The sequence below is a fragment of the Mus musculus genome, chromosome 3 (genome assembly GCF_000001635.26).
Source record: "Mus musculus strain C57BL/6J chromosome 3, GRCm38.p6 C57BL/6J".
In the NCBI taxonomy this organism is placed as follows: Eukaryota; Metazoa; Chordata; class Mammalia; order Rodentia; family Muridae; genus Mus; species Mus musculus.
In genome coordinates this window covers 100,091,226-100,118,577 of record NC_000069.6, presented here as the reverse complement: position 1 = coordinate 100,118,577, position 27,352 = coordinate 100,091,226, and the positions used below count along the sequence as shown (strand labels likewise).

The following is a 27,352-nucleotide window of genomic DNA, read 5'->3' as shown; positions in this document are numbered from 1 at the left end:
TGGATGCTTCTGCCATTTTTCTGTATTTCAGTTCTATTACAGAATCATAAATGTTTTCAAAGGGTTTGTCATTATATAAGAAGAACTCTGCAACTGCAATATTTATTGCATTGCAATGGAAACCTTCCCACCATGCATATTGTACTTTAGCTCAGTTCAGAACAGAGCTGAGGACTCTTTGTAATTCCAAGTGTCCTTGGCATAGATTTATAGTATATTGATCCAATGAAAATGAGTGAACTCCCAGTGTTGCTCTGGTGACCATAATAAAGTGAAGTCCTTCAGTGTGGTAGAGACAGCAATGACCTGTTTGGTATTCAGAAGGCCTGATCTTCCTCATGCCAGCCTGCAAGACCTTGAAACAGGTTATTCTGTTTCATTATATATAAGGTGTCAAAAGGCTCAAAGATTCCATTGGTTTGGGTCTAGAAAAGTACCAAGTATGTTTTCAGACCTATACGTAAACTGAACTGTGGGCTAAGATGTTTATTAATAGTTAGGTCATCATAGCTAAAATTATCATAGTACTTCAGTTATTCTTTTTGTCTTAATCAGGCAGAAATAGTGTGATTAGAAATAGTATGATTTCAAAATCAAAGACAAGGAAGTTTAAAAGAAAGGAAGACACAAACATCAGGCCACAACCGAGGGAGTTGAAATTATCGTCTGTTCTACTAGGAAAAAACTTGTGGGCCAAAAAGCAAAGAGGGACTATATTCAAACTGCGGAAGTGAAATATCTGCCAGCCAAAACCACTATTCCCAGCAAGGCTATCCTTCAGAAATAACTGATTTTATAAACCAGCAAAAGCCAAGGAAATCCATTACCACTGAACTTGTCTTACAAGAAATGCTTAATGAGGTTCTTCAAGGAGAAACAAAAGGATGGAAATTACTATCATGAATATGTATGAAACTATAAAACTTACTGGAAAAGGGAAATGCATACTTGGATTGGAACACTCTAGTACTGTAATATTATTAACTGTACATATTCATCATGGTCACAGCATGCATATCTTTGTCATGAAGTTTAAAGCCAAAGTGATCAAAAATATAGAGACAATAACTAGGAAATATACCATAGAAAGGCAAAAATCCCACATTTTTATATGTAGTAGAAGCTGTTGTCAGCTTAACTTGCAATGATAAGCTGTTTGATGAAGTGGGCTGTGGTGGTGCACTCCTTTAATTACAGTATGAGAAGGAGGAGCCCTGTGAATTAAGAAAAGTTGGGTCTATATTTCCAGTTCCAGGCCAGTAAAGGTATATAGTGAGACATGGCTTTAGACAAACAAACAAACAAACAAAGTTTCATCTAGTAGCATTGGAGCCTGTTCTGAGGCGGCTAGAGTTTGGCCCTGCAGGGCTATGGCAGGACAAGAGCTTGCCAGCTTCTGTTGGAGCCTGGAGCAACCACCAGAGGAATCTCTCTGCTTTCAGAGTGTATATGGGGGCTTGAGGGTTTCTGCCCAGAATACCTTTCCAAGGTTCCTTTCCAAATCTTTGTTTCAAGGAAAATTCCAGACATTCAGATCAAAATCCAGGTCCAGATCTTAATCTAGGCTTAGGTCCAGGGGTTCTCCATTATACTATACAAGGTCACATCTTGGTCCTGCACCCATAGTTGATCCAGGAGCAGGTCTTACTAGCCAAAATTATCAAAATTGTTCTGGTTGGCACAGCCATTCCCCCAATGCTTTCTCAAAAGTGTGACTGCAGCTAGGATCTTGGAATGTTGGGGTTGAGTGTATATATCCCAGGAGGAGATCTAAGGGAAGCCTTCTCTAAATAGAGCACCATTGCTTTTGTGTCTCCAGTACATGGATAAGCCAGGCTTTTGAGAGGATTTGTCTCTGGATATTCTGAAGCACAGATGATGCCAAGGAAGCTAAAGATGAATGGAGCTTGATGGATGTGGAATTAGATTTTATTTCTCTTTAACAGAGAGGGCACATAGCTCAACACCGGGAATTTTGGAGAGGCCCCCTTTTGTCATGTGGTTGCATTTTATAGCAGGTTTCAATCTTCACAGCACCCCAGATTTAGTAGAAAAACCTCTTAAATGAACTTTTGTACAATTGAAGCATCTCAGTTGTCAAAATTTGGATTGTAAAAGAACAATGCGAAACATACTTCTCCAAAACATTTAATTTTGGATAAAGCTGTGAACTACACAAATGCAGAATGAAAACAGTGTGTCAACTCCCACACTATTGGGATTCACACAGAGGACAGGGTCTGGGTTATGATGGTGGGATATTACAGCAGATCATACTGAAAAGGTGGTAGAAGTGGAGGTAGACAGGGCACTGCACAGACAGGGGCCACTGTATGGAACGGCATCGGCTCAGGACACCCAAGCCCAAGGTCTCAGTACAAAGGAGACTTGTTTGCCACAGAGGGACAGTGGGCAGAGAAAATAAGTCAAAGACAGGAGATAGAGGACAAGAGAGAAGGGTAAGGGAGCAGAGAGGGGAAGGAGGGGTATTTGTTCCCAGAGAGGGACAAAGGACTGCCTCTAGATAAAGAGGAGACAGACAGATGTCGCCTATAGGCAAATAGTGGTTTATAAAGGTAAAATAGAAAACCCCGTGTTAGGACAAGGTGTTTAATTTTAATTGGCCATGTTAATTAGGTGAGCCAAAGGGGGCTTTTAATTGATGGACTTTGATACTTTGATAGCTGAACCTTGGTAGTCAGCCTCAGGGAGAAGAAGTGGTCAAATAAGGGAATAGACCACAGTGGCTAACTTTAGGAATATAGTCTGATGGTTTTATTAAGGCAGAGGGACTGAGGGAGAAGGGCAAGGCCTGCCAGAGCCATGTTTGCCATGCTCAAACTGGACAGAGTCCTTTAGTCACTTTCTCTGTACCACAGTAGTGGAGGGCTTGGGTCCTATTCCTGATCACACTGTTCACCTTAACTCTACCAAAGCATGGCGTTAAAGACTTTTGGAAGCCCATCATGGAGCTGAGCTATTGTTGGTGAATGATATTTCCTATCAGGTCCTAGTAAGCAAAGATCACCAAGTGAAGTTACATGACTTTTACACCCTAGAGGACGACTACTCTTGGTGGAGATGACATGATGTTTTCATTCTGCACTTGCATAATTCAAAGCTTTGTTCAAAATTAAGTGTTTTAAAAAAGGATGCTTTGCGTGTATTTTTTTTACAGTCCAAATTTCAACAACTGAGATGCTTCTATTATACAAAACAATTCATTTAAGCGGTTTTGCTGCTAAATACATAGGTGTTCTATAGATTAAAGCCTGCTGTGAAATGCCAACACCTAACAAAAAGCAACAATAAGCAGTTCGATTGTTTAAAAAATGATGTAACCTCATTGTAACCACAAGACAGCTACAGCAAGTAAACAACTGCTAGCAGGAAGGGAACACTTAAAACTATGGAAAAGTATCAAACCGCAGAGCTAGACAACTAGAGACTAAAGACAAAGCCAGATGCCAAGCAGTAAGATGGTGACTGAGTCTGTCACTGCTCAAGCTGCATGTCTGAGTCTCCTAGTCAGAGGACAGCATGTGCTAGACGAGCTGAAGTAAGATCCAGCTCCCTGCTGCCTATGAGCAAACCCCTTGAGGTTCAAGGACACACTGGGCTGAAAGTGAAGGGACTTTTGACAAATGCTGCACAAATCTATGACTTGGTAGGTTCGCTTCAAGTCAAAAACATGGGGGAAAAGAAAGATGGACTCATTAAGAAGTAATCTAATGTGATGGTGGATAATTATTTATAATATGACTTTATGACCTGTCTGATTTCTGAGGTGGTCACTATAATTTCTTTGCCCATTGTCTATTTTTTTATTCCTTTTAGATAGCAAAAGTTCATAATTGACACATTACAAGTATAACTATTGAATGGTACACATAAAAGTAGATCTGTTTAGCATTTGTATGAAAACTCCTTTCACTTGCATCACAAGCATGGAGCTGGACCTTCTGGTTTATCTCTTCAGCTTGGCGTCTACTGACTAGAAAATTTAAACATACAAGGAAAACACTGATAAAAATAAAGGGAAAATACTTGCTGGAGAAATGGCTCAGTGGTTAAGAGCACTGACCAGAGTGCTCTTCCAGAGGTCCTGAGTTCAATTCCCAGCAACCACGTGGTGGCTCTTAACCATCTATAATGGGATACAATGCCCTCTTCTGGTGTGTTTGAAGACAGCGACAGTGTATTCACATACATAAAATAAATACAATACTAATCAGACACTTCAGTATCACTTTCTACAATGAGCAAGTCAACTAGAGAGGGGGGGAAAAACCCAACAAACCTCTAGCTATGACTTCAGTCTTTGACCAAATGAATGTGGCAGACATATATTGAAGCTTCTATGAACAACTGACTGTAAGTTCATCTCTAACACACATGGAATGTTCTTTAAGGTAGACCAAAGGATGATTCACAAAAAGTCTTTAAAAACATAGATGATTATAATAATATCTAGTATCATTTCAGACATCAGTAGCCTGAAATAATTAGTCAATTACAGAAAGAATCTGGAAAATTCTGTGGAAATTAAGCCCCGTGCTCCTGAACAAACAATGGAAGAGTGAAAAAGAAACTCAAGAGAGAGACTAGAACGCAGGTAAAGGAAGTCAGGTACAGGCATACCCTGTAGGGGGCAAGCAGCGATCTCCAAGAGGGAGGTTTATCTCAAGAAATGTCTGCATTGATATGTGCACCAGTCTCCTCTCAGATACACACCTGCATCTTGGAGGAAGCTCCTTCAGGGCAGGATGGTCTAAGGAGGTGAAATAGTCCATTCTGGGAAGCTGCCTGTGGTATAGGAATTCATGACTCAAACAGGTCCCTAACTCTGACAGATTTGCCAGGTCACTCCCTCCCCAAGAATATCTAATCAGTAAGGACACTTCGAGACAAGCTGAGCTGACTAGAAGAAGCTCAGATCAGCCAAGGCACTTGGAAGGAGCAAAGACCAGGTGAACTGTCTGAAGAGGCCCAGGCCACCTGAGCTGCCTGAAAGAGACATTCCCCAACATGTTGAGTGGTCTGAAGGCTAGGCATGTATTCTCTAATTTTCTAGGTTTTGTGAGCTGTGAACCCCGCTGAGGTGAGCTTTGGGATGTAACTGTCTTTGAGTCATTTCTGTTCCTGTAAGCAGCCTCTCATCCGTATTCCTATAATTAACCCCAGTAAAGACCACTGCTTTGCCAGAATGGACTTCGGTGGGCTTTTACTTTGGTCCATCGTTGGTTCCCTGTCTCGGATGAGTAGACATTTGTTCATGTGTCCTCAGGAATAGTGTCAGACAGCAATTAAAAAGGAAGAAAGATTTCGATTAAATAGTCTAAGATTACACATCAAGGAACTAGAAAGGTACAAGCCTATCTCAAATTTGCTGAAGGAAGGAAAGAATAAAAACCAGAGCGGAAAATAAATCAACAGTAAACAAAAAAGAGCAGAGTCAATAAAACTGAAGCTTTATTTGAAAAAGTAAAGAAAATTCATAGCTCTCAGCTAGCCAAAGAAAACTGGAAAAGAAAAACAAAAACAAAAATGTATGATACTTCAGAAATAAGAACCACCAAATAGAATAACTTATATGAAATTTGAATATATTTCTTTAAAAACACAAATCATCGGCCATCATTGGAAAGAGAGGGCCCTTGGTCTTGCAAAATTTATATGCCTCAGTACAGGGGAATGCCAGGGCCAAGAAGTGGGAGTGGGTGGGTAGGGGAGTGGGGAGGGTAGGGTAGGGTATGGGAGACTTTTGGAATAGCATTGGAAATGTAAATGAAGTAAATACCAAATAAATAAATAAATAAATAACCCCATAAATCATCACATAGATTGAGTCAGGAAGAGAAAGAACACCTGGACAGACTGATACTAGAGAGAACGGATGATTAACACAAGGATTCCTGCGTTAGTCACTTTTCACATTGCTGTGCTGTGACATCGTGCTTGACTGAAGCAGCTTAAAGAGCAAGGGTTCAGTGTGGCTCACACATGAGGGATGGGCAGTCAGTCCAGCACAGCAGAGGAGACAGGTTTATGAGATGGCTGGCCACCCTGCATCTTGGGGAAGAAGTGCAGAGACAAGGATGGGATAGAGAGTAAGGGAATGTCCAACTAATGACTTGGCCCAACTTGAAACCCGTCCCATGGTTAAGAATCAATCCTGGATACTACTAATGATACTCTATTAGGCTTGCAGACAGGAGAATGACTGTCCTCTGAGAGGCTCTACCCAGTAGCTGACTGAAACAGGTGCAGATACCCACAGCCAAACATTGGACGGAGGTCAGGGACTCTTGTGGAAAAGCTGTGAGGAGGATGAAAGGCTCTGAAGGGAATAGAAACTCCATAGGAAGACCAACAGAGTCAACTAACCTGGATTCCTGGGAGCTCTCAGAGACTGAGCCACCAATCAAAGAGCATCACAGGCTGGACCAAGACCCCCAGCACATATGAGCAGATATGCAGCTCAGTCTCGATGTAGGTCCCCCAACAAATGGAATGGGGACTGCCCCTAAAGTTGTAGCCTGTGAAATCTGTTCCCCCACAGGGCTGCCTTGTCTGACCTTAGTGAGGGAGGATGTGCCTAACCCTTCAGAAACTGGATGCTCCAGGTTGGAGGATACAGAGGTGGGTCTCAGAAGGAGAGGGAGGATAGGAGGAGAGACTCTGGGAGAGGGGACATCTGGGGCAGCATTTGGAATGCAAGCAAGCAAACAAGCAAAGTGGTGCTGCAAAACTGGGATTGTCTCTGTAGAAGAATGAAAATGGAGCTACATTTAAGACTCTAACTCAAAATTTAAAACTGAAACATGATATTTCAAACTATAAAGTTCCCGGATAAATTCATAAGGGGAGAAGTCTTACCAACATTGACCTTGGAAGTTACTTTGGTTATCACACCAAAAGCCAAAGACCCAATCAAGACCCAATACATTACTAAGTAAAATAGTAATGTATTAAAGTAAAAATCTTCTGTACTACAAATATAAAGTGAAGTTGCATTGGAAGCAAGCAACAAGCACAGAAAACATAACCCCAGCTTGTTTATGATGGGCCACTTAAAGTTACAAAGAACTCATTCGATTCAGTCCTGGGGAAAACCCCAATAATCTGATGTAAAAATGAGCAAATTGAATTAGCATTTCTCCACAGAACAGATAAAAATGGCCAATTAGCACATTAAAAGTATACATTATTAATTATCAGACAGATATAAATTAAAACTATTAGGAGATACTATCACATACCCATTAAGACGACTAGTTTAAGAGAGAACCCCACTGGGCGTGGTGGCACACGCCTTTAATCCCAGCACTCGGGAGGCAGAGGCAGGCAGATTTCTGAGTTTGAGGCCAGCCTGGTCTACAAAGTGAGTTCCAGGAGAGCCAGGTCTTATACAGAGAGCCCTGTCTCGAAAAAACAAACAACAACAACAACAACAACAAACCCCAAAAAAGCAAGAGAGAGAGAGAGAGAGAGAGAGAGAGAGAGAGAGAGAGAGAGAGAGAGAGAGAGAGAGAGAGAACCCAAAGATAAGTCATATTGGACATCTGAGCAGCTACAGGACCTGGTAGCCCCTCCTTTGGGAGTGTATCCAAAAGAACTAAAAACTCCATCTTGTAAGTATGGATAAACACTGCTCTGTACCCTGCAGTGCCATTCATGATAGCCAAGATAGAAAAACAACTTAGGTGCCCATTAATAGATGTGTGGATAAAAATAAGCAATGGTGGATCTAAACAAATGGAATAATATTAAAACCTGAACCAAGAGATCATGCCTTTTGCTATTGCATTGATAAACCTAGAGGATAGCATGGCAAGTGAAAGAAGTGAGACTTAGAAAACGTATCACCTCACTTTCATGTGGACTCACATGAAAACACAAACACACAGAAGTGGAGAACAAGCATGGCTACCAAGGGTTGAATCAAGGCAGGAGGAGGAAACATGTCAAAGTCTACAAAGCAAGGGCTGGAGAGGTAGGAAGCTCAGTGGTTAAGGACACGTACTGCTCAGTCTTCCAAAGGACCCGAGTGTCTTACCACATCCTGTAATTCCAATTCCAGGGACAATAAGGCCCCTTGGCAAACAAGTCTAGAGACCTAACGTTTATGAGGACTGGGGGCAGGAAAACTGAACAATATACAGAATTCCTGCAGAGTGAGTAGATTCTGGCTACTCTGGACATAAAAATTACTTGCATCGCTGCAATAGTCTTTTGAAATATCTATGTGTTCTATGATATTATGTTATGGTTCTTAAATATGCACAATACTTTTTGAGAGTGCTTTTCCTATCAGGCACAAATGTTTATTCAGGTCATCAGAGTTGATGATTATTACAGTGTGATGGCTAATAGTGGTTGCCAACTTGACATACCTGGAAAGAGGGAACATCAATTGAGGAACTGTATCCATAAGATTGGCCTGTAGGCAAGTTTATGGGGGGCATTTTCTTGATGAATGATTGATGTAGGAAGGCCCAGCCCACAGTGGGTAGTGCCACCCCTGGGAAGGTGGTTCTGGGTTCTATAAGAAAGCATGCTGGTAAGCAATGATTCCCCCATGGTCTCTGCTTCATTTCCTACCTCCAGGTTCTTCCTTGAGTTCCTGCCTTGAGTTCCCTTCATGAGAGAATACAACCACAAGCTGGGATCAGCCTTTACGTGCTCAAGTTGCTTTTGGCCATGGTTTTTATGGCAGCAAGAGAGAGGAAACTAGGACATACCATTTCAAGTCCTGAGTACTAATTATTGAAGTGCTTGTACAAATTATTTGTTTTTGCTAGGTTAGATCCAGAGTTGTGTGGCTTCTACTGAAGCCTGAATAATGACTTACAGAAGGCATGAAAGCAGGTATCATGTGTTGGAGTCCAGTCTATGCTGACTTGTTCAAGAATGTATGAGAAGATAAAGAAATAAATGATGTGATTATACAGAATTCAAGATGTCATTACAGTTCACTAAGTGGTCATTAATATAGGAAAGACAAGCATTAAAGGAACATGGGCAGGCACCTGGTGCCTTTGCCTCACCTGCAGAAGTCCACGCCGACATTCTTGAGTTTCACAATGGTCGCATAGGTGTGTCCTTCTTTAAGCACTCCAAACTTCACAGATGGTGGGAGAAGGTGGAACCCGAAAGGGGATGCGTTTGGGTTATACATAGCAGCAGATGCGATGGAGGATGTATTCACTCTTCCCCCAACAGGATCTTCCACCTTTGTAGAGCAGAGACATTGACAAAAGGGAGAAGGGGAGTTTCTGATTAAAGAAAATACTGCTGACACCAGAGGGAAGACTTAAAAATGTACATGCAATTCTTACAACATCCTTATATAAATAGTTTAGGTTTTGGTTAGAAGAAAAGAAAGTGCAAGTTCGGAGTTGAAAGAAATCATTTGCTGAATGCTTAAGTAGAGAAGTCTTAACCCCAGGTTCGCCTGATTCTTAGGTTCATGCTCTTTCCTCTGGGACAGTGGCTAACTAGGGTTGCGTAGGCTCCTGCAGAGTCCTCTGGAATACTCAAGATTACTGTTCCTGTTCCTGGAGTTTCAGACTCTCTGTGTCCAGAGTGGGGAGGGTTTTGCATTTAAAACATTCTCTGGTGTTGCCAATGCTGCTGATCTGGAAGCCACACAGTGAACTTCTGCTCTCTGCCCATCACTGACATCACCCAGCAATTAACCTGCAGACTCTGTCACAGATCAGACCTAGAGAGTCAGAATCATCATCTCTAACAAACCCGTACATAATACATATTCACATTTAAGTTTTCAAGCATGATTATCAGTTACATATGATCAGCAACATGATGACTCAACTGTAACGTGGCAACTGTAACATGGCAATGGTGACAGCTAGCATGTGCCATGGAAGCAAAGAAAGGATATATATATATATATATATATATATATATATATATATATATAAATATATATATATAAACTTGTAAGCATAAGCAAGTATTTCTATCAGAGCTGGTGGGAAAACGTTATCTAAAAGGCTCCGAGGATGGACAGGAGAGGAAACCCACAGTGGCCAAAGGAGAGTGATCTGGGCAGGGTAGGATGAAAGAGCACATTTTAACTAATAGATTGCTGTGGTCCATTTTCAATATGAGATGCTCTTAGGGCTTGTCAGAGTCATAGAGAACGAGAATGCTGGGTCTCTCCCTCCTTGGGTGTTGACTGGTGCCTACTGGTCTAACAACTTTGAAAGCTGAAAGTTACAGGTCTGTGATATGACTGAGCCCATGATCAGAAAAGGAGGCAATCTCAAGTCTCAAATTATTTATTAGATAAAGCTTTGGACCCTAAGCTAACAAGGTGAGGAATTTTGGAATGGGGCATATTCTGATCTAAAGGGAAAAAGAACAGACATTTCTTATGATAGGGTGGGGGCGGCATGACCATGATACAGGATGGCAACCTTAAAAACCACTATCTTACCAAATTCTCATGCCAGCCACTTTTGCCTTTTTTTCTATGCTGGCATCCCATTATGCAGAATTATATATTGAAAACTGTTTCATTTCCAGTAAAGTCTTGAATTTATTATTCTATTTCCAACAACATGAGGCCATAGTTTTTGCCAGATCAAATTCTTTGGACATTATCCTAAGCTTTGTTAAGTGAAAGGTCTTGAGCTTTAGGTTTTAGGGGTACAGTATTCCTTTGAGGTAGGAGATCATCAGAAGAGTTATTAATGCTATAGACAGACAGGTTGACAGCACCAAGGGAAGAGCTTGGAGAAGAGTTCAGGCCCACATTGATAGAGATCCTCAGCTTTTAAACAGGATTCCCAAGAGATTACCTCTGACCTTGTCCAACTTTATTGGTCAGCCACACCCAGAGGGAAATGTTTACGAAGACAGCCTGTCGCCTGTCTCCCAAGATGATCTGTCTTTCCTGAAGTAGACAATTCCAGCACAGACCACAGATCCACACATAATCTCCAGAGCTGCCCCCTGCTGCCCCCCACCCCCCACCCCTATAACAGGTCCCAGCTAGTTTTTCCCTTTGCAGACACCCTTCATTCCCTGAGGAGAGAGGCTTCTCCTAGCCGTGTGTATTAATGAACACAGTCCTGTCTGTAGAAGTCAGACTCTGGATTCTTTCTGTCTTTTGTCTTCCTGTATCTAACATGTGTGACAGAGTAACGGGTCCCTTCTTACAGGTTTCAAATGAAGTGGCTGGATAGGAAGATTGTAAAGTTTCCTTTTCCTTTGGACCAAGGTTGGCAGTTCTTAGGAGTGACCAGGCAGTGTTGAAAGAATAGCAGGTGACAATAGACAGCTTTGTGGCTGTCCATAAGTGAGGGTACACAGGGCAGAGAGAGCAAGGTTCAAGGCAAACAAGTGACTTTAGGTTTGCAAACATAAAAGACTGCAGTTTGAGGAATTATTGCCATTTAACCAGAATGGAGAGACTTTACAAAAAGGCATAGCCCTGGCTGACAGGCAGAAGGGAGGCCAATAATGCCTGTAAATGACATCGAGCACCTGAATTATTCTTCCCAAAGTGACTGCTCCCAGGGACCTGCCAGCTGGCTGGTGAATCTCAGAAGCTGGTGCCAGCCAGTGGGAGCAGAGCCTTTTTTTTTGTGTGTGTGTGTGTGCTCCTGTGGGAGAATGGTAAGGGCACAGAGCTGGCACGAAACTGAGTGCATTTCAATTGCACAGAGTGTCCTGGAAGACTTGCCCAAGCATCTCTGTTACCTTGGCATAAGGCTGAGATTTGGGCTTGGAGCTCATCATGTAATAAGGTAACCTCACTTTCTCTTTTCTTGCTTGTCCAGTAACATCCTGCAGCAATGACTGGGTTGGAATTTTGATTGGCATATAAATGTCTGGCTCTGTTAGAGAAAAAAAATTAAGTTAGAGCACGTCTGAGATATTGTTATAGAAGTGTTGAGATATATGTTCATAGAAGTGCATGAACCAGCCTGGAAACTTTCTCCAGTCATTCCTTTCTTTGTAATTAATTAATTAATTAGTTAATTAATCAATTTTTACTTCAGTACTATATAGTAATATATTGATATATTTACTTTATTATTTATGTGTATGTAGATGTATTTATGTGCATGCAATTGTTAGTGGTGTCTGTGTGTGTGTGTGTGTGTGTGTGTGTGTGTGTGAAGGGGCAGGTACCGAGAGCCCTGAGAGCATTGAGCTGCCATGGGGAGCTGAGGAGGGGTTGACAGGATTGGGGGTGGGGATGGGGTGGGGTGGATTAGTGTGCTGTGAGGGGGCCCAAGGGACTAAAGGGGACCCCTTAGCCTGTGTGCTCAGTGTGCCAGCTATTCCCCCTTGAATTTTCACTTCTACCCTATAAGCATCTGGAAATGTGGCATTCTGGTGTGTGTCCTTGGGACTGCACATGTCCCCAGCAGAGCCATAAGGCCTGACCCTGGATAATTCTATGGAAGTTGATGAAGACACCACCATTCTGCCTATTGGTCTAGAAGAGTTGGAAACTTGGGTCTCTAGGATCAGGACCCCTGCTGCATGGGAGTGAGCTGTCCTTTGTGGTGAGAATCAGACCAAAGGAAGACAAGAGGAAGGCAGGGAGAATATAAAGGCAAACAAGCTAGCGCACATGTGCTCATGGGCTGCTTCACCTTGGAGAGGAGGTGGCTGTCTGTGGGACTCACCCTGCCACCTATGCTTTACAGGAGTAAATTCACCACCTCTCCCCTTTTTAGTCAACTTTGAGTTTTCTTTTTTTTTTTTTTCCATTTTTTATTAGGTATTTAGCTCATTTACATTTCCAATGCTATGCCAAAAGTCCCCCATATCCACCCACCCCCACTCCCCTACCAACCCACTCCCCCACCAACCCACTCCCCCTTTTTGGCCCTGGCATTCCCCTGTACTGGGGCATATAAAGTTTGCAAGTCCAATGGGCCTCTGCAGTGATGGCCGACTAGGCCATCTTTTGATACATATGCAGCTAGAGTCAAGAGCTCCGGGGTATTGGTTAGTTCATAATGTTGTTCCACCTATAGGGTTGCAGATCCCTTTAGCTCCTTGGGTTCTTTCTCTAGCTCCTCCATTGGGAGCCCTGTGATCCATCCATTAGCTGACTGTGAGCATCCACTTCTGTGTTTGCTAGGCCCCGGCATAGTCTCACAAGAGACAGCTACATCTGGGTCCTTTCAATAAAATCTTGCTAGGGTATGCAATGGTCTCATTAAGAAAACTGAGAAGGTGCAGTGACTACAGCTGAAGTATTCTCTGTCTATCTGTCTGTCTGTCTGTCTGTCTGCCTGTCTCTCATCTCTCTGTCTCTCTCTCTGCCTCTTTACAGATGCGGGACATTGAAGTTCAGAAGATAAATTGCCTAAGAAGCTGTAATGAGTATTAGGGGTGGAATGTGAACCCCAAAGAGTCAGATTCCACAGGGCACCAAAAGTATCTGGGTACCATCATCTCAGGGTAGCTTCTAGAAAAACAGACATAGGACATAGGTTAGACAGGTCCTGTTGTCGATCAGGAGTAAGAAGGATCTCTGGAGGTGGAGCTCAGCAGCTAGTGCTCTGATGCCTGTGGGTCACCATTCTTTATGTAGGCAGCCTTTCTAATAGCTTTAGCCAATGATGCTAATTAACTGCTCATAAATTTATTACTCCTAATGGGAACTCCTGACAAGGAGATTGCCATGTGCTGTGTGTTGCACCAAGAAGTTCATGTATATTAAGCAAGTGGATTTCCATTACTCTCCTATGCATCTAGCCATGTGCATATCATGATATCTGCCTGGCAGAAGAGGAGACAGAAGAACTAAAGAAACTCTTTACCTCCACAGCATGTTATACAAGCTAACTTTCGGATCAACCTTGCTTTTTCTTTTTTCCCAAATGCCCATTCAGTTGACCAGCCCAACAGACTCACTTCAGTGATGAATTTCCAAGTAATTATTTTTTACCATTTTTCTATGTATGTATGTATGTATGTATGTATGTATGTTGTATGTATATGTCCACATTCTTCTCTCTCTCTCTCTCTCTCTCCCTCTCTCTCTCTCTCTCTCTCTCTCTCTCTGTGTGTGTGTGTGTGTGTGTGTGTGTGTGTGTATGTGTGTGTGGGTGCATTGCACAGGTATGCAGAGGTCAGATGTTGATGTTTGGTCTCTTTCTCAATTCTTTTCCACTTTAACTCTTGAGACAGACTCTCTTGCTGAACTGGAGGCTCACCAAATTTGGCTAGAGTTGCTATCCAGCAAGCCCCAGGACCCTCCTGCCTCTGCCCCCACAGCTCTGGGTTTCCAGGAATGCACTGTCACATCCAGCTCTTCACTTATGGGTTTCTGGATGATGGACCCCAGGTATGCTGTGCAGCAAGCACATCCATCACCACTGAGCCACCTCCGCCACCTGCTTCTCTTCAACTCTACTTTGGCTGCCTACTCCTTCCTTCCCTTCTCACAGGCTCTCACCATCACAACTAGCACAAGTATCTTCTGTCTTTGTGGGTTCTTTTTCTTTGGATACACAGTTTTGCTAAGTTGGCCAGGCTGGCCTAAACTTACAATCCTCCTGCCTCAGCTTCTCAAGTAGGTGTAACCTCTCCTTTTTTCAAATTTTATGAGTGTGAGCATTTTGCCTGCTTGTATGTCTGTATGCTACATGAATACCTAATCCCCAAGGTAGCCAGAAGAGGGTGTTGGATACCTTGGAAATGGAGTTACAGATGGTTGGAAGTCCCATGTGGGTGCTTGGAATAGAATTCAAGTATTCTAGGGGAGCAGCCAGTGCCACCTCCCCCCACCCCCCCAGTGCCATGCCCGAGTAACATTTTAATATATAAATTACACACATATATAATTACATATACTATATTAAAATATATATATAATATAAATATGTAAATTGTATGATGCCAGGGAGCAGGGTCAGTCAGTGAAGCATTTCCTGCACATGGAGACCTGAGCTTGGATCCTCAGCATACATGTAGAATGCTAGGTATGGCAGCAAGTGCCTGAACTCTCAGTGCACAAGAGGGTCCTGCATTCTGCAGACATAAAACATTTACTTTGAACCTGTGAGATAAAGAGAGCAAACTACAGGCATACCTTCAGTAGGAGGTCTGGTGACATTTTCAGTTTGTCTTTGGCTAACAGACTCCTTGGTAGATTTTATTAGATCTTCAATTTCGTTTTGGCTAGCAGACTTCTTGGTATATTTCTTAAACTTTTCAGTGAAGTTTTGGATAGCAGATTCCTTGGTATCTTTGGTTTCAATTTCAGTTTGACTTTGATAAACAGACTCCTTGGGAGATATTGTTACATTTTCATATTGGTTTTGGGAAGAAGAGGTCTGGAGAGATTTGTTTACGTATTCCGTTTCTTTTTCCCTAGGAGACTCTTGGATATTCTCAGCAACCTCCTGGTTTAGAAGGGGATGTGTATTTGAGGCTTCTTTTTCTGTATCTACGGTCAGTGTAGAATCTAAAAATCCCAAACCAAACAATAAAAGTCACATTATGGTCAATGACACAGAGACAACTGATGCTTATACAAACAACACTGAACAATGGCTTTCTCAATGAGAAGGATGCCTCTCCACTCTCCCATGAGCACATCATTGAGAGATTCCTCACAATAAGATCCTGGCTTGCCACTAACAAACAAGGCAGTGTCTGCAGAGTGCATACTCCCTTGGAGCTGGCTGGATCTTGTGAGCAGAAGGACCAGATGGAGCTGTCACCATGCTGTGCTACCAAGAGGCCAAACCATCTGCCCCTATCTTTACCTACTAAACAAAAATGATTTTCAAAATATTCATTACTGTGAAAAGTGCATCTCTTCATTAGAATATGTATCTTTAAGAAACAGATACAATGTGAAACAAAATTAAATATGATTGGGAAGGCAAATAGATATAAAGCTGCTTAAAGACTGTCTTGAAAGCCTGTTGTCCTTTGGAGGAATGGACTGGGCTTTCTCCGGGCTGTGGTGAGCTTGACCACTCATGGCCATCAGCTCAGGATCACGGATCTCTCCTCACCACGATCACAAGTTGGTTTTCTAGCCCTGATCTTTGCTTTGCAATCTCTCTTTAAAAGTTCATGCTTTTTCTGACCCTGCACAATCTGGGTAGATATACTGTAGTTATAACATTATGCAGTAGAAAGTTCTTCTCTCTGGGCCTCCTCACTATTCAGCTTACAGAAGGGCTACGTTCTATTTCAATGTCAACCCTTTCAGCTTCTCAGCACACATCTGCTGAGAATACATTCTCTTTTGTCTCCATGTTCCATCGTTATACCCAAGAAGCGAATGATTCCACCATGTCTTCTGATATACAGTTCCCTAATGAAACTCATGCACTTCTACCTTTGGTTTGTTACACGATGCTTTGATGCCACATGGTCTCTTTTGAACGACAATAGTTGTCTCATCTTTTTGGTTTCATGATCCTGACTCTGAGTATGTATGTGTGGTGCTGGGCACTAAACCTAAGGTCACATGCCTGTTAGCCAAGGGTTCTAAGATTGAACAATGTTTGCACCCTGACCCCGACTTATTTGAAGAGACCAAGCCAGTTGTACCGTACAATGTCTACGGACTGGTACGCATTTGCCAATTATGTTCTCTTGCTTGCATTCAGATTAAGGATTTCTGACATGAATTCTGTAGAGTTACTACATACATTGCAGTCTGTGAGGAAGGCCCTCAATAATAGAAAGTGTTAGCTTTGATAAAAATTTAATTACTTGACTAAGGTGTAAAATGCTGTATCTTTGTGGGACATGAATATTCATTTCACTTGCTGTAATTAACAAGCACGTGAATTATGTCGAGACCATGTGAATTCTCCAGTCTCACAAAACCTCTCATTCGTCCTGTGGTTAGTTTGATTTTCCAAATGCTTTAGGCACAAATAATGGACCTGAAATTCAATTTACATCTTGCTCTCTTTATATAACACCAACGTATCTGTAGCATGTAGCCAACAGCATGTTTGCTTACCCGCTGTCATTAAGACAACAGATGTGAGAACCAGCTACATCTGAAGGGGCTGTATTGACTGTGGGTCAGTTCAGCTCAGGTGATAGGCATGGGAACCATATTAACATCTTACCCGAGTAGAGATCCGGAACAGCTGTCATGAGTTTGGCCTCATTTTTCTTCACAAAAGGAGGCAGGCTTTTGGAAAACTTCTCCAGATAATCATACTTAAGGGAAAAGTCATAAGATTTACGTCAGATACACACTTATTTTAAGTAACTGTCACAGATATGTTAACTAAGATAATGGGCGTTGGTGACCAGGCCCTAAAGGTAAGGTTGACAACTAATTCTGCAAGAGACATAGATTTCTGGTCATTGTTAACTAGTCATGGTTTTTGGAATTTCCTCTGATTAATAATAGTATCCTGAATTTTCAAGAACTCCAGGGCATTGTTGACACATGAAAGTGTTCACTTGGCTTTGTGGGTTCAGTGAGGGGGAGGCAGTTGTGTCACTTAGGGTCATAGGAATGGGCTCACATGGAAGAGGAGAATGTTCAGTGTCTGTGGGCTTCTAAGAACTTGCAGTAAGTTAATGGTGTTTTGACAGTTGATGGCTGAGGAAACTAATGAAATAAAACCTCAAATTGGAGTTTGTGGTGGTTTGAATATGCTTGCCTCTGGTAGTGGCACTATTTGGACATGTGACCTTGTTGGAGTAGGTGTGGCCATGTTAAAGTAGGTATGCCACTCTGGGGGTGGGCTTTCAAACCCTTCTCCTAGCTTCCTGAAAGCCAGTCTTCTCCTGACAGCCTTCAGATGAAGATGTAGAACATGCCTGCCTGAATGTTGCCATGTTCCCACCTTGATGATACTGAACTGAACCTCTAAACCTGTAAGCCATCCCCAATTAAATGTTGTCCTTATAAGAGTTGCCTTGGTCATAGTGTCTGTTCACAGCAGTAAAACCCTAACTAAGATAGAGTTTGTTATCAGCAGGTTAATCAGCAACAGAGAGTACTTGGCTCAAAGAAGAGCTTAGAAGGTAAGAGGCAGATTGGTTAATGGTTACATGCAAGGGAGAGAAGGGAGCAGCAGTCACATATGGGTAGAGAATTTATTGTGTATGCTTGTGCAAACACAGATTTTGAAGTGTGAGAGTTATTTGGTCATGTTGTTGCAAAAGGCGCAGAGTATCAGAAAAGATTTTAACATGCAATGCACCATTTTATCAAGAGTAAATGATTATCAATTACATCTAATTACCTTTGACTTAAATAACGAGCTCAATTCGGACTTAAAATAAGGTGTTACTTCTTTTGTCTTAATTTGCATTAGGTAGCTTTGTGTTTTCTTGATATTGTTCCTGATTCACAATTCCACAATGATATGCAAGAGAAGACACACAAAACACATTGGAAAAGTTATTTTGCTTGTGCTTTCCCTCCAAATCCCACTGGAAACCATTACAACCACTGATGAGAAAACTGAGGAGAAAAAAAATTGGATGGACATTTCTCCCTCTTGGGATAGAGTCTCACTATTTAGCCTTGGCTGGCCTGGAATTGTGTTATAGACCAACTTAGCCTTGAGCACACAGAGACCCACTTGCTTCTGCCTTCTAGTACTGGGATTGAAGGGGTGCTCCATCTAATGCCTCCACTTGGGGATAGGGTGCTCACTTCCTACTTCCGCAATCACATTTCTTCTTTTGTAAATCAGATTCTTGTATGAGATAGGGACTAACAATGCCAGTTGATCTCAAATGTCTAAAGCCATGGTGCCCTTCCAGTGTATGGGTGTTTTTGAGGCTGTGAGGTTGTCCAGGCTGTAAGTGACAGCTTCCATAATTTCAGTAGCAGCAGCAGCCACCACACAATACAAAGAGCTAAGCCTAAGAGGCTGTTAGAAAGTTAAGGGGCAACCCACACTGCTTTCTTTGAGTTGGCTCTTCCAAATCAAAATGCCTTTACTGGGGAGGCAATACACAGGGAAGGCTAGTGAGATCTAAACTGGGGTTCAGGTGAGCCTTGTTATCTCCATTTTATAGTAAAAACCTAAAGACTAGATATGTACTCTACAGCATAATTAGTTCAGAGTCGGGATGAATGACAAGCTAGGTTATACATCTTTAAGCTCATGATCTTGACAACTGCATCTTCTAAGCAACTGTCAGCCACCAAGGCTGACGTGCTTCACATTTTATAGATAGGCGAACAGAATCTCTGAAGGGAAACAACCAGGCAGTATAGTAGACTTCGCAAGAAACCATACTTTCGCTGTCCCTAGACACGTTTGCTGACTCTGAGATCAGTGAATGTGCACAGACAGCATGCCTGGAAGGACTGTGAAGGTACAATCAATACGCCATCTTACTTAAACAAGTCTAATTTGCCATTACAATACCTTCTCTCTCCTGCCTCACTGGTCTTCCCCTTCAAGTGTGGCAGTCTGGAGGCTGCTCACATGGAATCAATGAACCTGGCAATCGAGAGGTCTACACGCCTTTGTTCCAGTGTCAGTGTTGAGTTTTCAAATGATCTCATATCTGCTGTGCGTCTTCCATGTCCTGGCCATGCTGGTTTCTTTATCCTCTGCCCACATTGCCTGTTCCCACCATTTTTATTTTTATGCCACACAGTTAGATTATGAGCCTCACCTTCCCTGGTTTGTGATTAACCACCCACGCAGAGGCAGGCGGATTTATGAGTTCGAGGCCAGCCTGGTCTACAGAGTGAGTTCCAGGACAGCCAGGGCTATACAGAGAAACCCCGTCTTGAAAAACTGAAAAAAAAAAAAGTTAAAATTTTGAATTGTGACTATTTAGATTTAAAAAATTATGAATAGCTTATGAATAGCCACAACATTTTTTTAAATTTTTTTTATTTTTTTAAAATTTTTATTTATTATTTATTAGGTATTTTCCTCATTTACATTTTCAATGCTATCCCAAAGGTCGCCCATACCCACCCCCCCAATCCCCTACCCACCCACTCCCCCTTTTTGGCCCTGGAATTCCCCTGTACTGGGGCATATAAAGTTTGCAAGTCCAATGGGCCTCTCTTTGCAGTGATGGCCAACTAGGCCATCTTTTGATACATATGCAGCTAAAGACAAGAGCTCCCGGGTACTGGTTAGTTCATATTGTTGTTCCACCTATAGGGTTGCAGTTCCCTATAGCTCCTTGGGTAATTTCTCTAGCTCCTCCATTAGGGGCCGTGTGACCCATCCAATAGCTGACTGTGATCATCCACTTCTGTGTTTGCTAGGCCCCGGCATAGTCTCACAAGAGACAGCTATAACTGGGTCCTTTCAGCGAAATCTTGCTAGTATATGCAATGGTGTCAGCATTTGGAAGCTGATTATGGGATGGATCTCTGGATATGGCAGTCACTAGATGGTCCATCCTTTCGTCACAGCTCCAAATTTTGTCTCTGTAACTCCTTCTGTGGGTGTTTTGTTCCCATTTCTAAGAAAGGGTAAAGTGTCCACACTTTGGTCTTCGTTCTTCTTGAATTTCATGCGTTTGGCAAGTTGTATCTTATATCTTGGGTATCCTAAGTTTCTGGGCTATTATCCACTTATCGGTGAGTACATATTGTGCGAGTTCCTTTGTGATTGGGTTACTTCACTCAGGATGATACCCTCCAGGTCCATCCATTTGCCTAGGAATTTCATAAATTCATTTTTTTAATAGCTGAGTAGTATTCCATTGTGTAAATGTACCACATTTTCTGTATCCATTCCTCTGTTGAGGGGCATCTGGGTTCTTTCCAGCTTCTGGCTATTATAAACAAGGCTGCTATGAACATAGTGGAGCATGTGTTCTTCTTACCGGTTGGGACATCTTCTGGATATATGCCCAGGAGAGGTATTGCGGGATTCTCCGGTAGTACTATGTCCAATTTTCTGAGGAACCGCCAGACTGATTTCCAGAGTAGTTGTACAAGCTTGCAATCCCACCAACAATGGAGGAGTGTTCCCCTTTCTCCACATCCTCGCCAACATCTGCTGTCACCTGAGTTTTTGATCTTAGCCATTCTGACTGGAGTGAAGTGGAATCTCAGTGTTGTTTTGATTTGCATTTCCCTGATGATTAAGGATGTTGAACATTTTTTCAGGTGTTTCTCTGTCATTCGGTATTCCTCAGGTGAGAATTCTTTGCTCAGCTCTGAGCCCCATTTTTTAATGGATAGCCACAGCATTTAAGAGAGGTTAAAAGAGTATGCCCTCAGATCCTTGATAATTATATACGTGTATACAAAGACGGGGGGGGGGGGGGCGGGACTCAGGGCATCTAGCTCTTGCTTATTAAGATGTAGGTAAAAAGGAGATAGTGCCATCACTTGTGTACCTACTGATGACCCCATCAGGGTCCAGTAGATCCTCCCAATGCATTCACAGTCCAGCAAGTAATCACATAGACAGCCCTGATTAAACCACATGAGTCACACAACAAACTGAAGCCATGAGTCTGAGCAGGGGCCAGGGAGAAGGAGGGAGGCTGGGAGGGGCAGGGGAGAGATAAGAAGGACACAGGCAAAACAGTAGCCAGAATACATTGAATACATGTATGAAGCTGCCAAAGGACATAAAAACTATATTGCCATACCAATTCTCATCATTATTGAATCATAATAATATTCTTATTTTTATTGGCCATACCTATTTTCTTACAGATGCAGCAATTTTGAGATTGATAATAAAATTTAAAAGTGCATTAAACAAACAAACAAACAAACAAACAAAAACCAACCAACCAACCAAATAAAAACAGCAAGTTACCATCTCCTTTTGTCCCAGTCTCATCCCCACAGACAGCCCCTCATTCATTGTTTCTGGGCCATAATACTTAGGAAGGTTTTTTTTTTTTTTTTTTTTTTTTTTTCCTAGCCTTTTCCTGAATCTGATTTCCAGCCTTCCCTGTGAGAGGTATTTCCCTTCTATGGAGAGGGAAGGGGCATCTCTATCCAGGCCTCACCCATTGATTTCTCCTAGGTTATTACTATTAGGTAATAATTTTCATCACATATATTATTTACTCTTGGCTTTCTAGTAATCAAAAAGAATATACAGATTTGCAGGCCCAGTCATTTCTTTATATTTTCATTTTTTAAATGACATCCCCTCCCTCATACAAAACGTAAATAAATCCATATTATTTTCTCTGACCAGTTTGTCTTTGGTTATGGGGATCTCAGCCAGGAACCTAAGATATGTAGGGACAGGAAGGTTTTCTTCCACTACAGACAACATACTCCTTCTGGTTCAGCTTTGTAAATGAAAAAAATAAGTCTTACTGTCCCATTTTCCAATAATTCTAAAATGTAGCCCTGACAACTTAATAAAGCTGATGGTTCTGAAGGGAGCAATTCATGTGTCGAAGCAGCTGCCCACCACAGATACATAAACACATTCGGCTTCTTTCCTGTATTAAAAAGCTGGAGTTGAAATCCTAAGCACAGGCTGGAGGGAAAAGAAATCTAAGATGTTCAGGATACATTTCTGAAGCAGACACCATGAATCCTGAGTGTCAGTGACTAAGTCCCAAAATGTTTATGAGTACATTAGGACTGCCAGAAGCCCAGAGAAAGCCCAGAGAGTTCTGGTACAGGAGAGAGGAAAGATCTATCTAAGGGCCCAACAGGCTGCCTGCCTGCCACCGTGCCTTGCTGAAGCAGTGGCTGGGAGCCTGTAGGATCTGGTAACCTATAGACTTCTTAAGGTTCCTCCACTTTGGTTTTCTCACAACCATATGTTTATACCAGGGCAGAATTACCTCTGCTGCTCAAGCTTTTCTTTCCAGCTCGTTCCCTGTGACAGACTCCTGTGTGAAAAGAAGGAAAACACAGTAAAGAGTCACTGCTCTCAAACACCGCATACTGGGAGCCGGCTGCGATAATTCCCACACCCCTCATTCCTTAGTGTGTGCCAGCACTAACTAGAACAGAAGTATGTCATAGCTTACCTCCACTTCTTTTCAAGGAATTCTTTAGAGTAGCTGTCTGGTGAACATTTTGGAGCCGAAGCCATAGATTGCTTGAATAAAACTGTTAGGTGGGCTGCAACTTTAAACGTAACACATTAATGTTAGTATTGACTTCTTTCATTTTTATTTTTAATTTTATTTTATTTTTAGTATTGACTTCTTTATAACATCTCTTCCTTACATAATTGCTCACCTGTAAGCTCTTCAAGAGCCCACATTTAAGTTACCAGTTGATTTGGAGGATTTTTGCACCCACGCTGTAGCGTGCAGTAATCAGACACCATACTTTCTGTGGGATGTGTATTAGTGAACGCCATCTTTATGACCCAAATTATGACCCACAGGGCATTACAATGTGTTTGCCCTATGGCGCTAAGGAAGCTGTGTGTCAGGGAAATGATTTCCCTCATATTAAAACAGGTTAGCCAGCATACTGAAGTTGTTTCTCTAAACACATACCTGCTACCAAGTTCTAAAGATCTATATATCATGTATTTTACAATTTTGGGTGATGTTGCTTAGAGTTTGTCTAAAGAACGTGGTATCAGTGAGATGTCACTTTGTCAGAGAAAGAGGAGGACACCTGCTCAAGACAAGAAAACTTAAAAAACACTGATTTAGACAAGGGTAAGCAAGTTTTCTTCTTGGGAGACTTTTCTGTAGCCTTTAATTTATGTGTGTTATACATCTGTAAGAAGTAAAACAGTATAAAATATTACTCAACCTTGTTTTATTGTAAAACTCATGCTTTTGTAGGAATAACCTTAAAAAACACTTTAGGAAATACAGTGGGAGGCACTGACTTCATAATCCCCATTGGGAGGCATCAGGATCAGTTTTCAGTGTGCTGTTTCCCTCCCACACCAATCTGAGAAATATAGTTTATTTAACCACTAATATTGAGTAAGCTGTAGGTTTGTCTTCAATGCTTTTTTTCTTGGCCCAAAAGTTACAAGCTCAAATGACCCAGCATAAGTTTGTAAGGTCAAATATAGGGTAAATAATATTTGCATTTTAGTTAAATGCATTTTCTAAAGGATAAGTATATAACATGCTATATTTGGGATATCCTATTAATACAGATTGTTTGTTGTTCACCCAAGACATAGTTTTAGCAAGGCCTGTTGTATTTATGTTCACTGGCAGCTCTATTGCAGGGGCCACCTCGTAAAATCGTGGTAACAGAGTATATAGACAGAAGGGCGAGTACTATAGACTGTGATGACCTCTCCCATAATGGCCATCTGAAGGGGTAGCTGTCCATCACCTTTGGTCACGTGTCACGTTGTTATACTATGAAATCTTAATAAGGGAAGAATCTAGATAAACAACAACAGCAACAGTCACAACAAAACAATACTGTGAAACATGCAACCAAATATGTCTGAGGGTTTAGTGAAGCCCACAACAGGCAACTTAGGGCCTCTGCCACATAGCTGAACACAGGACCCCAGCAAAACTCCTTGTACTGTTGCTCTGATATGATCACACTTGTTGGGGACAGGGGGAGCCCCTTTGGGAATAGCTGTTTGTGTTATAACGTATAGTGTAGGAGAGTGCAAGGGGTGGGCAATGTCTGTGCATTTGCTTGGAAGCCATATGCATGCACACAGGGGTATTGGCCCCTGGATCCTTGCTATCGCCAAACTATTTTCTATGGAGTTGAAATCAACAAGAAGGTAAAATATCAGTGTTTTTATTCAACAGAGGAAAGTTCAAGATGAATTAAGTGAAGAATCAGTTCGTTCAGGGCAGAAAGAAAATATAAACCATTGCAAACCAGCATGGCCCAGTATGGGAGCAGAGGTGATTCTGAGAGAATTTGCTGTGGTATGCAGAATGACAAACAGGTAGAGTTAAAAAGTCCTCTGAAACCTTAGATAGAACGCAAAAAAATATGAAATTCCAGTTACCTTTAGTCATATGACTTTTTGTAGTTTCCTCCATTTTCGGGAAAGACTGAAATGAAGGTTAGAATTACTTGAGGTTAGTTGTATTGCAAGTGGAAACATTCTGTTTAGAAATATTCTCCATATGCTCAATTTGACTCATGGAAAAGACATAAAGTGAACTTGTGTTTTAAATACCAATACATAATTTATTTGAATATTTTGTTGTTCCTTTATGTAATGAATTTCTAAGAATAGAAATCATTTGACATTATAGAAATTACTTTTTTCTTTTTCTTTTGTATTCATTAAGTTATTCAGTATTTCAAGGAACATTAATTTCTTAATAATAATACATATTTAAAGTAAAAATATCTGCAGTTATTTCTATCTGTCTGTCTGTCTATCTATCTACCTATGTTTTATTTGAGGATCTTCAGAATTTTCAGTGAATAGAGGAAGAGCCAAAGGAAGATATATTTTGAAAATTCTATAAACCCATGATATGACTACCACAAAAATAAGCCATGATGTGGATGAAGCAAATGCTTCAAAGCCCTGGCAGGAATCTCAGATCGATTCTTATTGCTGCTATGCCTTTCCCCATATGCATTCTGCATGGAAGCACCTGACAGTGAGACAGTAGCAAGAACACTGCTCTGAGGGACACCCTCTCACCATAACCAGCTTGAGGAGATCTGCAGCATTGCCCCTCTCCTCCTCGGTTCTGGAATCCTTGACTGTCATCTCCTGTAGCTCATCTTCTTTCTTCAGGATGTGGTTTATATAGTCCTAGATCAGGAGAATCAATCAAACAGATAAGAAGCAAGAACCAGGCAGAGAGATACACTGACACAATCAGGGTCAACTGGGAACACTACAGGACTGGGACAAGGAACACTACAGGACTGGGACAATTCACACCTCTCGACAAAGTTAAATGGTCAAGCCCTGGGAAGTTTTGTCTCAGTAGATTAGTAATAACAATAAACACAGTGCTGATCTGCTCACAACCAAAGCTTTAAAGGCACAGGGAAGAACTGCACAGGGACTTCGGAGGGCCCTGCCTCTAACATGGTGCTTCAGCATCCTTTCACTAAAATGATTCCCAGGTCTCTCAGTGTCATCTGTATGGTTCTGTGTATGTCACTCAGTCCATGCCTTTGCTTCTAGATGAAATATATTACTTTCCCATATTTGATCAATTGTTAGGAGACATCTAGGAAAGGCTAAAGGCATGCAGGTGAGTTTTCTGGAGATGGCTCCCTGTTTTACATGGCTGCAAACGGTAAACTCTGAATTGCAGGGCCTTCAGAAATCAGATCGATTCTTATTGCTGGTATGCCTTTCCTGTCATTATTACATATTCTAAAGATTCCTGGGCATTAGCCCACCCTACTGGGCAGATCTTCTGTAGATCATCAAAGAGGTACTCTCTTGTAGTATTGCTATGTAGACATATTGATGATTTCATAATTCCTAATAATGATTCTATAGAATTCCTAAATTTATACAAGTAATTTTGAGCCCTCTATAGTATGAAAGTGCAATTATGGTTTTTTATGTATCACAGACTATTTGCACTAGGATAAGAAAGGAGGCTTGGAAAAAAATTTACCATCAGGGAAAATATTCCTTCTAGGTTAGCTGTGAAACCATTATGTGATAACTAAATGGAATAAACTAGGAATGGACAATTTATTATAAGTGCAAGGACAGAAAATATTGACTGGATTTGTGGTACGTACTCACTAATAAATGGATATTAGCCAAAAACAAAAAAAAGTATAGAATACCCAAGATACAGTCCACAGAACTCAAAAAGGTCAACAAGCTGAAGAGCCCAAGTGAGGATGCCTCAGTACCACTTAAGAGGGAGAAGAAAGCAACTACAAGAGAGGAGGGAAGGAGGGACCTGAGAGGTAAAGGGGATGGGGGTAGAGGGTGGGAAGAGAGAAACATGATCTGGTATTGGATGGGGGGGAAAGGACTGAAGCCCCCGAGGGCCAGCAGAAAGAATGGAAACAGGCAATCTTGGGAGGTAGGAGGTTGAGGGTCAGAGGGCCTCTAGAATGTACCAAAGACCTAGGAGGTAAGAGACTCAGGACTCAAAGGGAGGAACCCTAGATAAAATGCCCCATAGTGGGGAGAGGGAACTTGTATGCAGGGCTGTGGGTGTAGGGGAAGAGGGAGGAGGGAGAGAGCCCAAGTCCAGCCAGAGTTCCTGTGCTCTGGGCAGGCGGACGAGGGAGGACTGCCGGATGTTTGCCATGTAGCCCAGGCTGGGCATCTGGCTGTGTGAAGCCACCACCCACACTGCAGGTGGTGGACAAGGGACAGCCCCCAGTACCAGGTTCTCAGTCTCCAGGCATCCCAAGCTGGATACAGCGGAGGAGCTGAGAACAGAATAGGGGCCCTGGGCAACACTCGGCCCGGAGGGGAAAGGAAGAGAGGTCAGGGGGAGAGGGGGCGCTGGGTAGTTCCCACGCAGGCGAGTGTCTTTA

At 42.0% G+C, this 27,352-nt stretch overlaps 1 protein-coding gene across 1 annotated transcript in view; it reads right to left on the bottom strand.

Annotated features, from left to right (window-relative positions):
• The window catches only part of Spag17 (sperm associated antigen 17), a 257,906-nt gene that overhangs the window by 24,745 nt on the left and 205,809 nt on the right, over nucleotides 1–27,352 (bottom strand). Inside the window, exons 37-45 of the mRNA NM_028892.4 lie at nucleotides 25,527–25,640; nucleotides 24,873–24,918; nucleotides 22,939–23,038; nucleotides 22,750–22,797; nucleotides 18,237–18,336; nucleotides 17,103–17,196; nucleotides 15,092–15,466; nucleotides 11,734–11,870; nucleotides 9,051–9,235 (exon numbers count right to left, since the gene is read on the bottom strand). Of these exons, the coding sequence (NP_083168.3) occupies nucleotides 9,051–9,235; nucleotides 11,734–11,870; nucleotides 15,092–15,466; nucleotides 17,103–17,196; nucleotides 18,237–18,336; nucleotides 22,750–22,797; nucleotides 22,939–23,038; nucleotides 24,873–24,918; nucleotides 25,527–25,640 (1,199 nt within the window). The remainder of the gene's footprint in view (nucleotides 1–9,050; nucleotides 9,236–11,733; nucleotides 11,871–15,091; nucleotides 15,467–17,102; nucleotides 17,197–18,236; nucleotides 18,337–22,749; nucleotides 22,798–22,938; nucleotides 23,039–24,872; nucleotides 24,919–25,526; nucleotides 25,641–27,352) is intronic.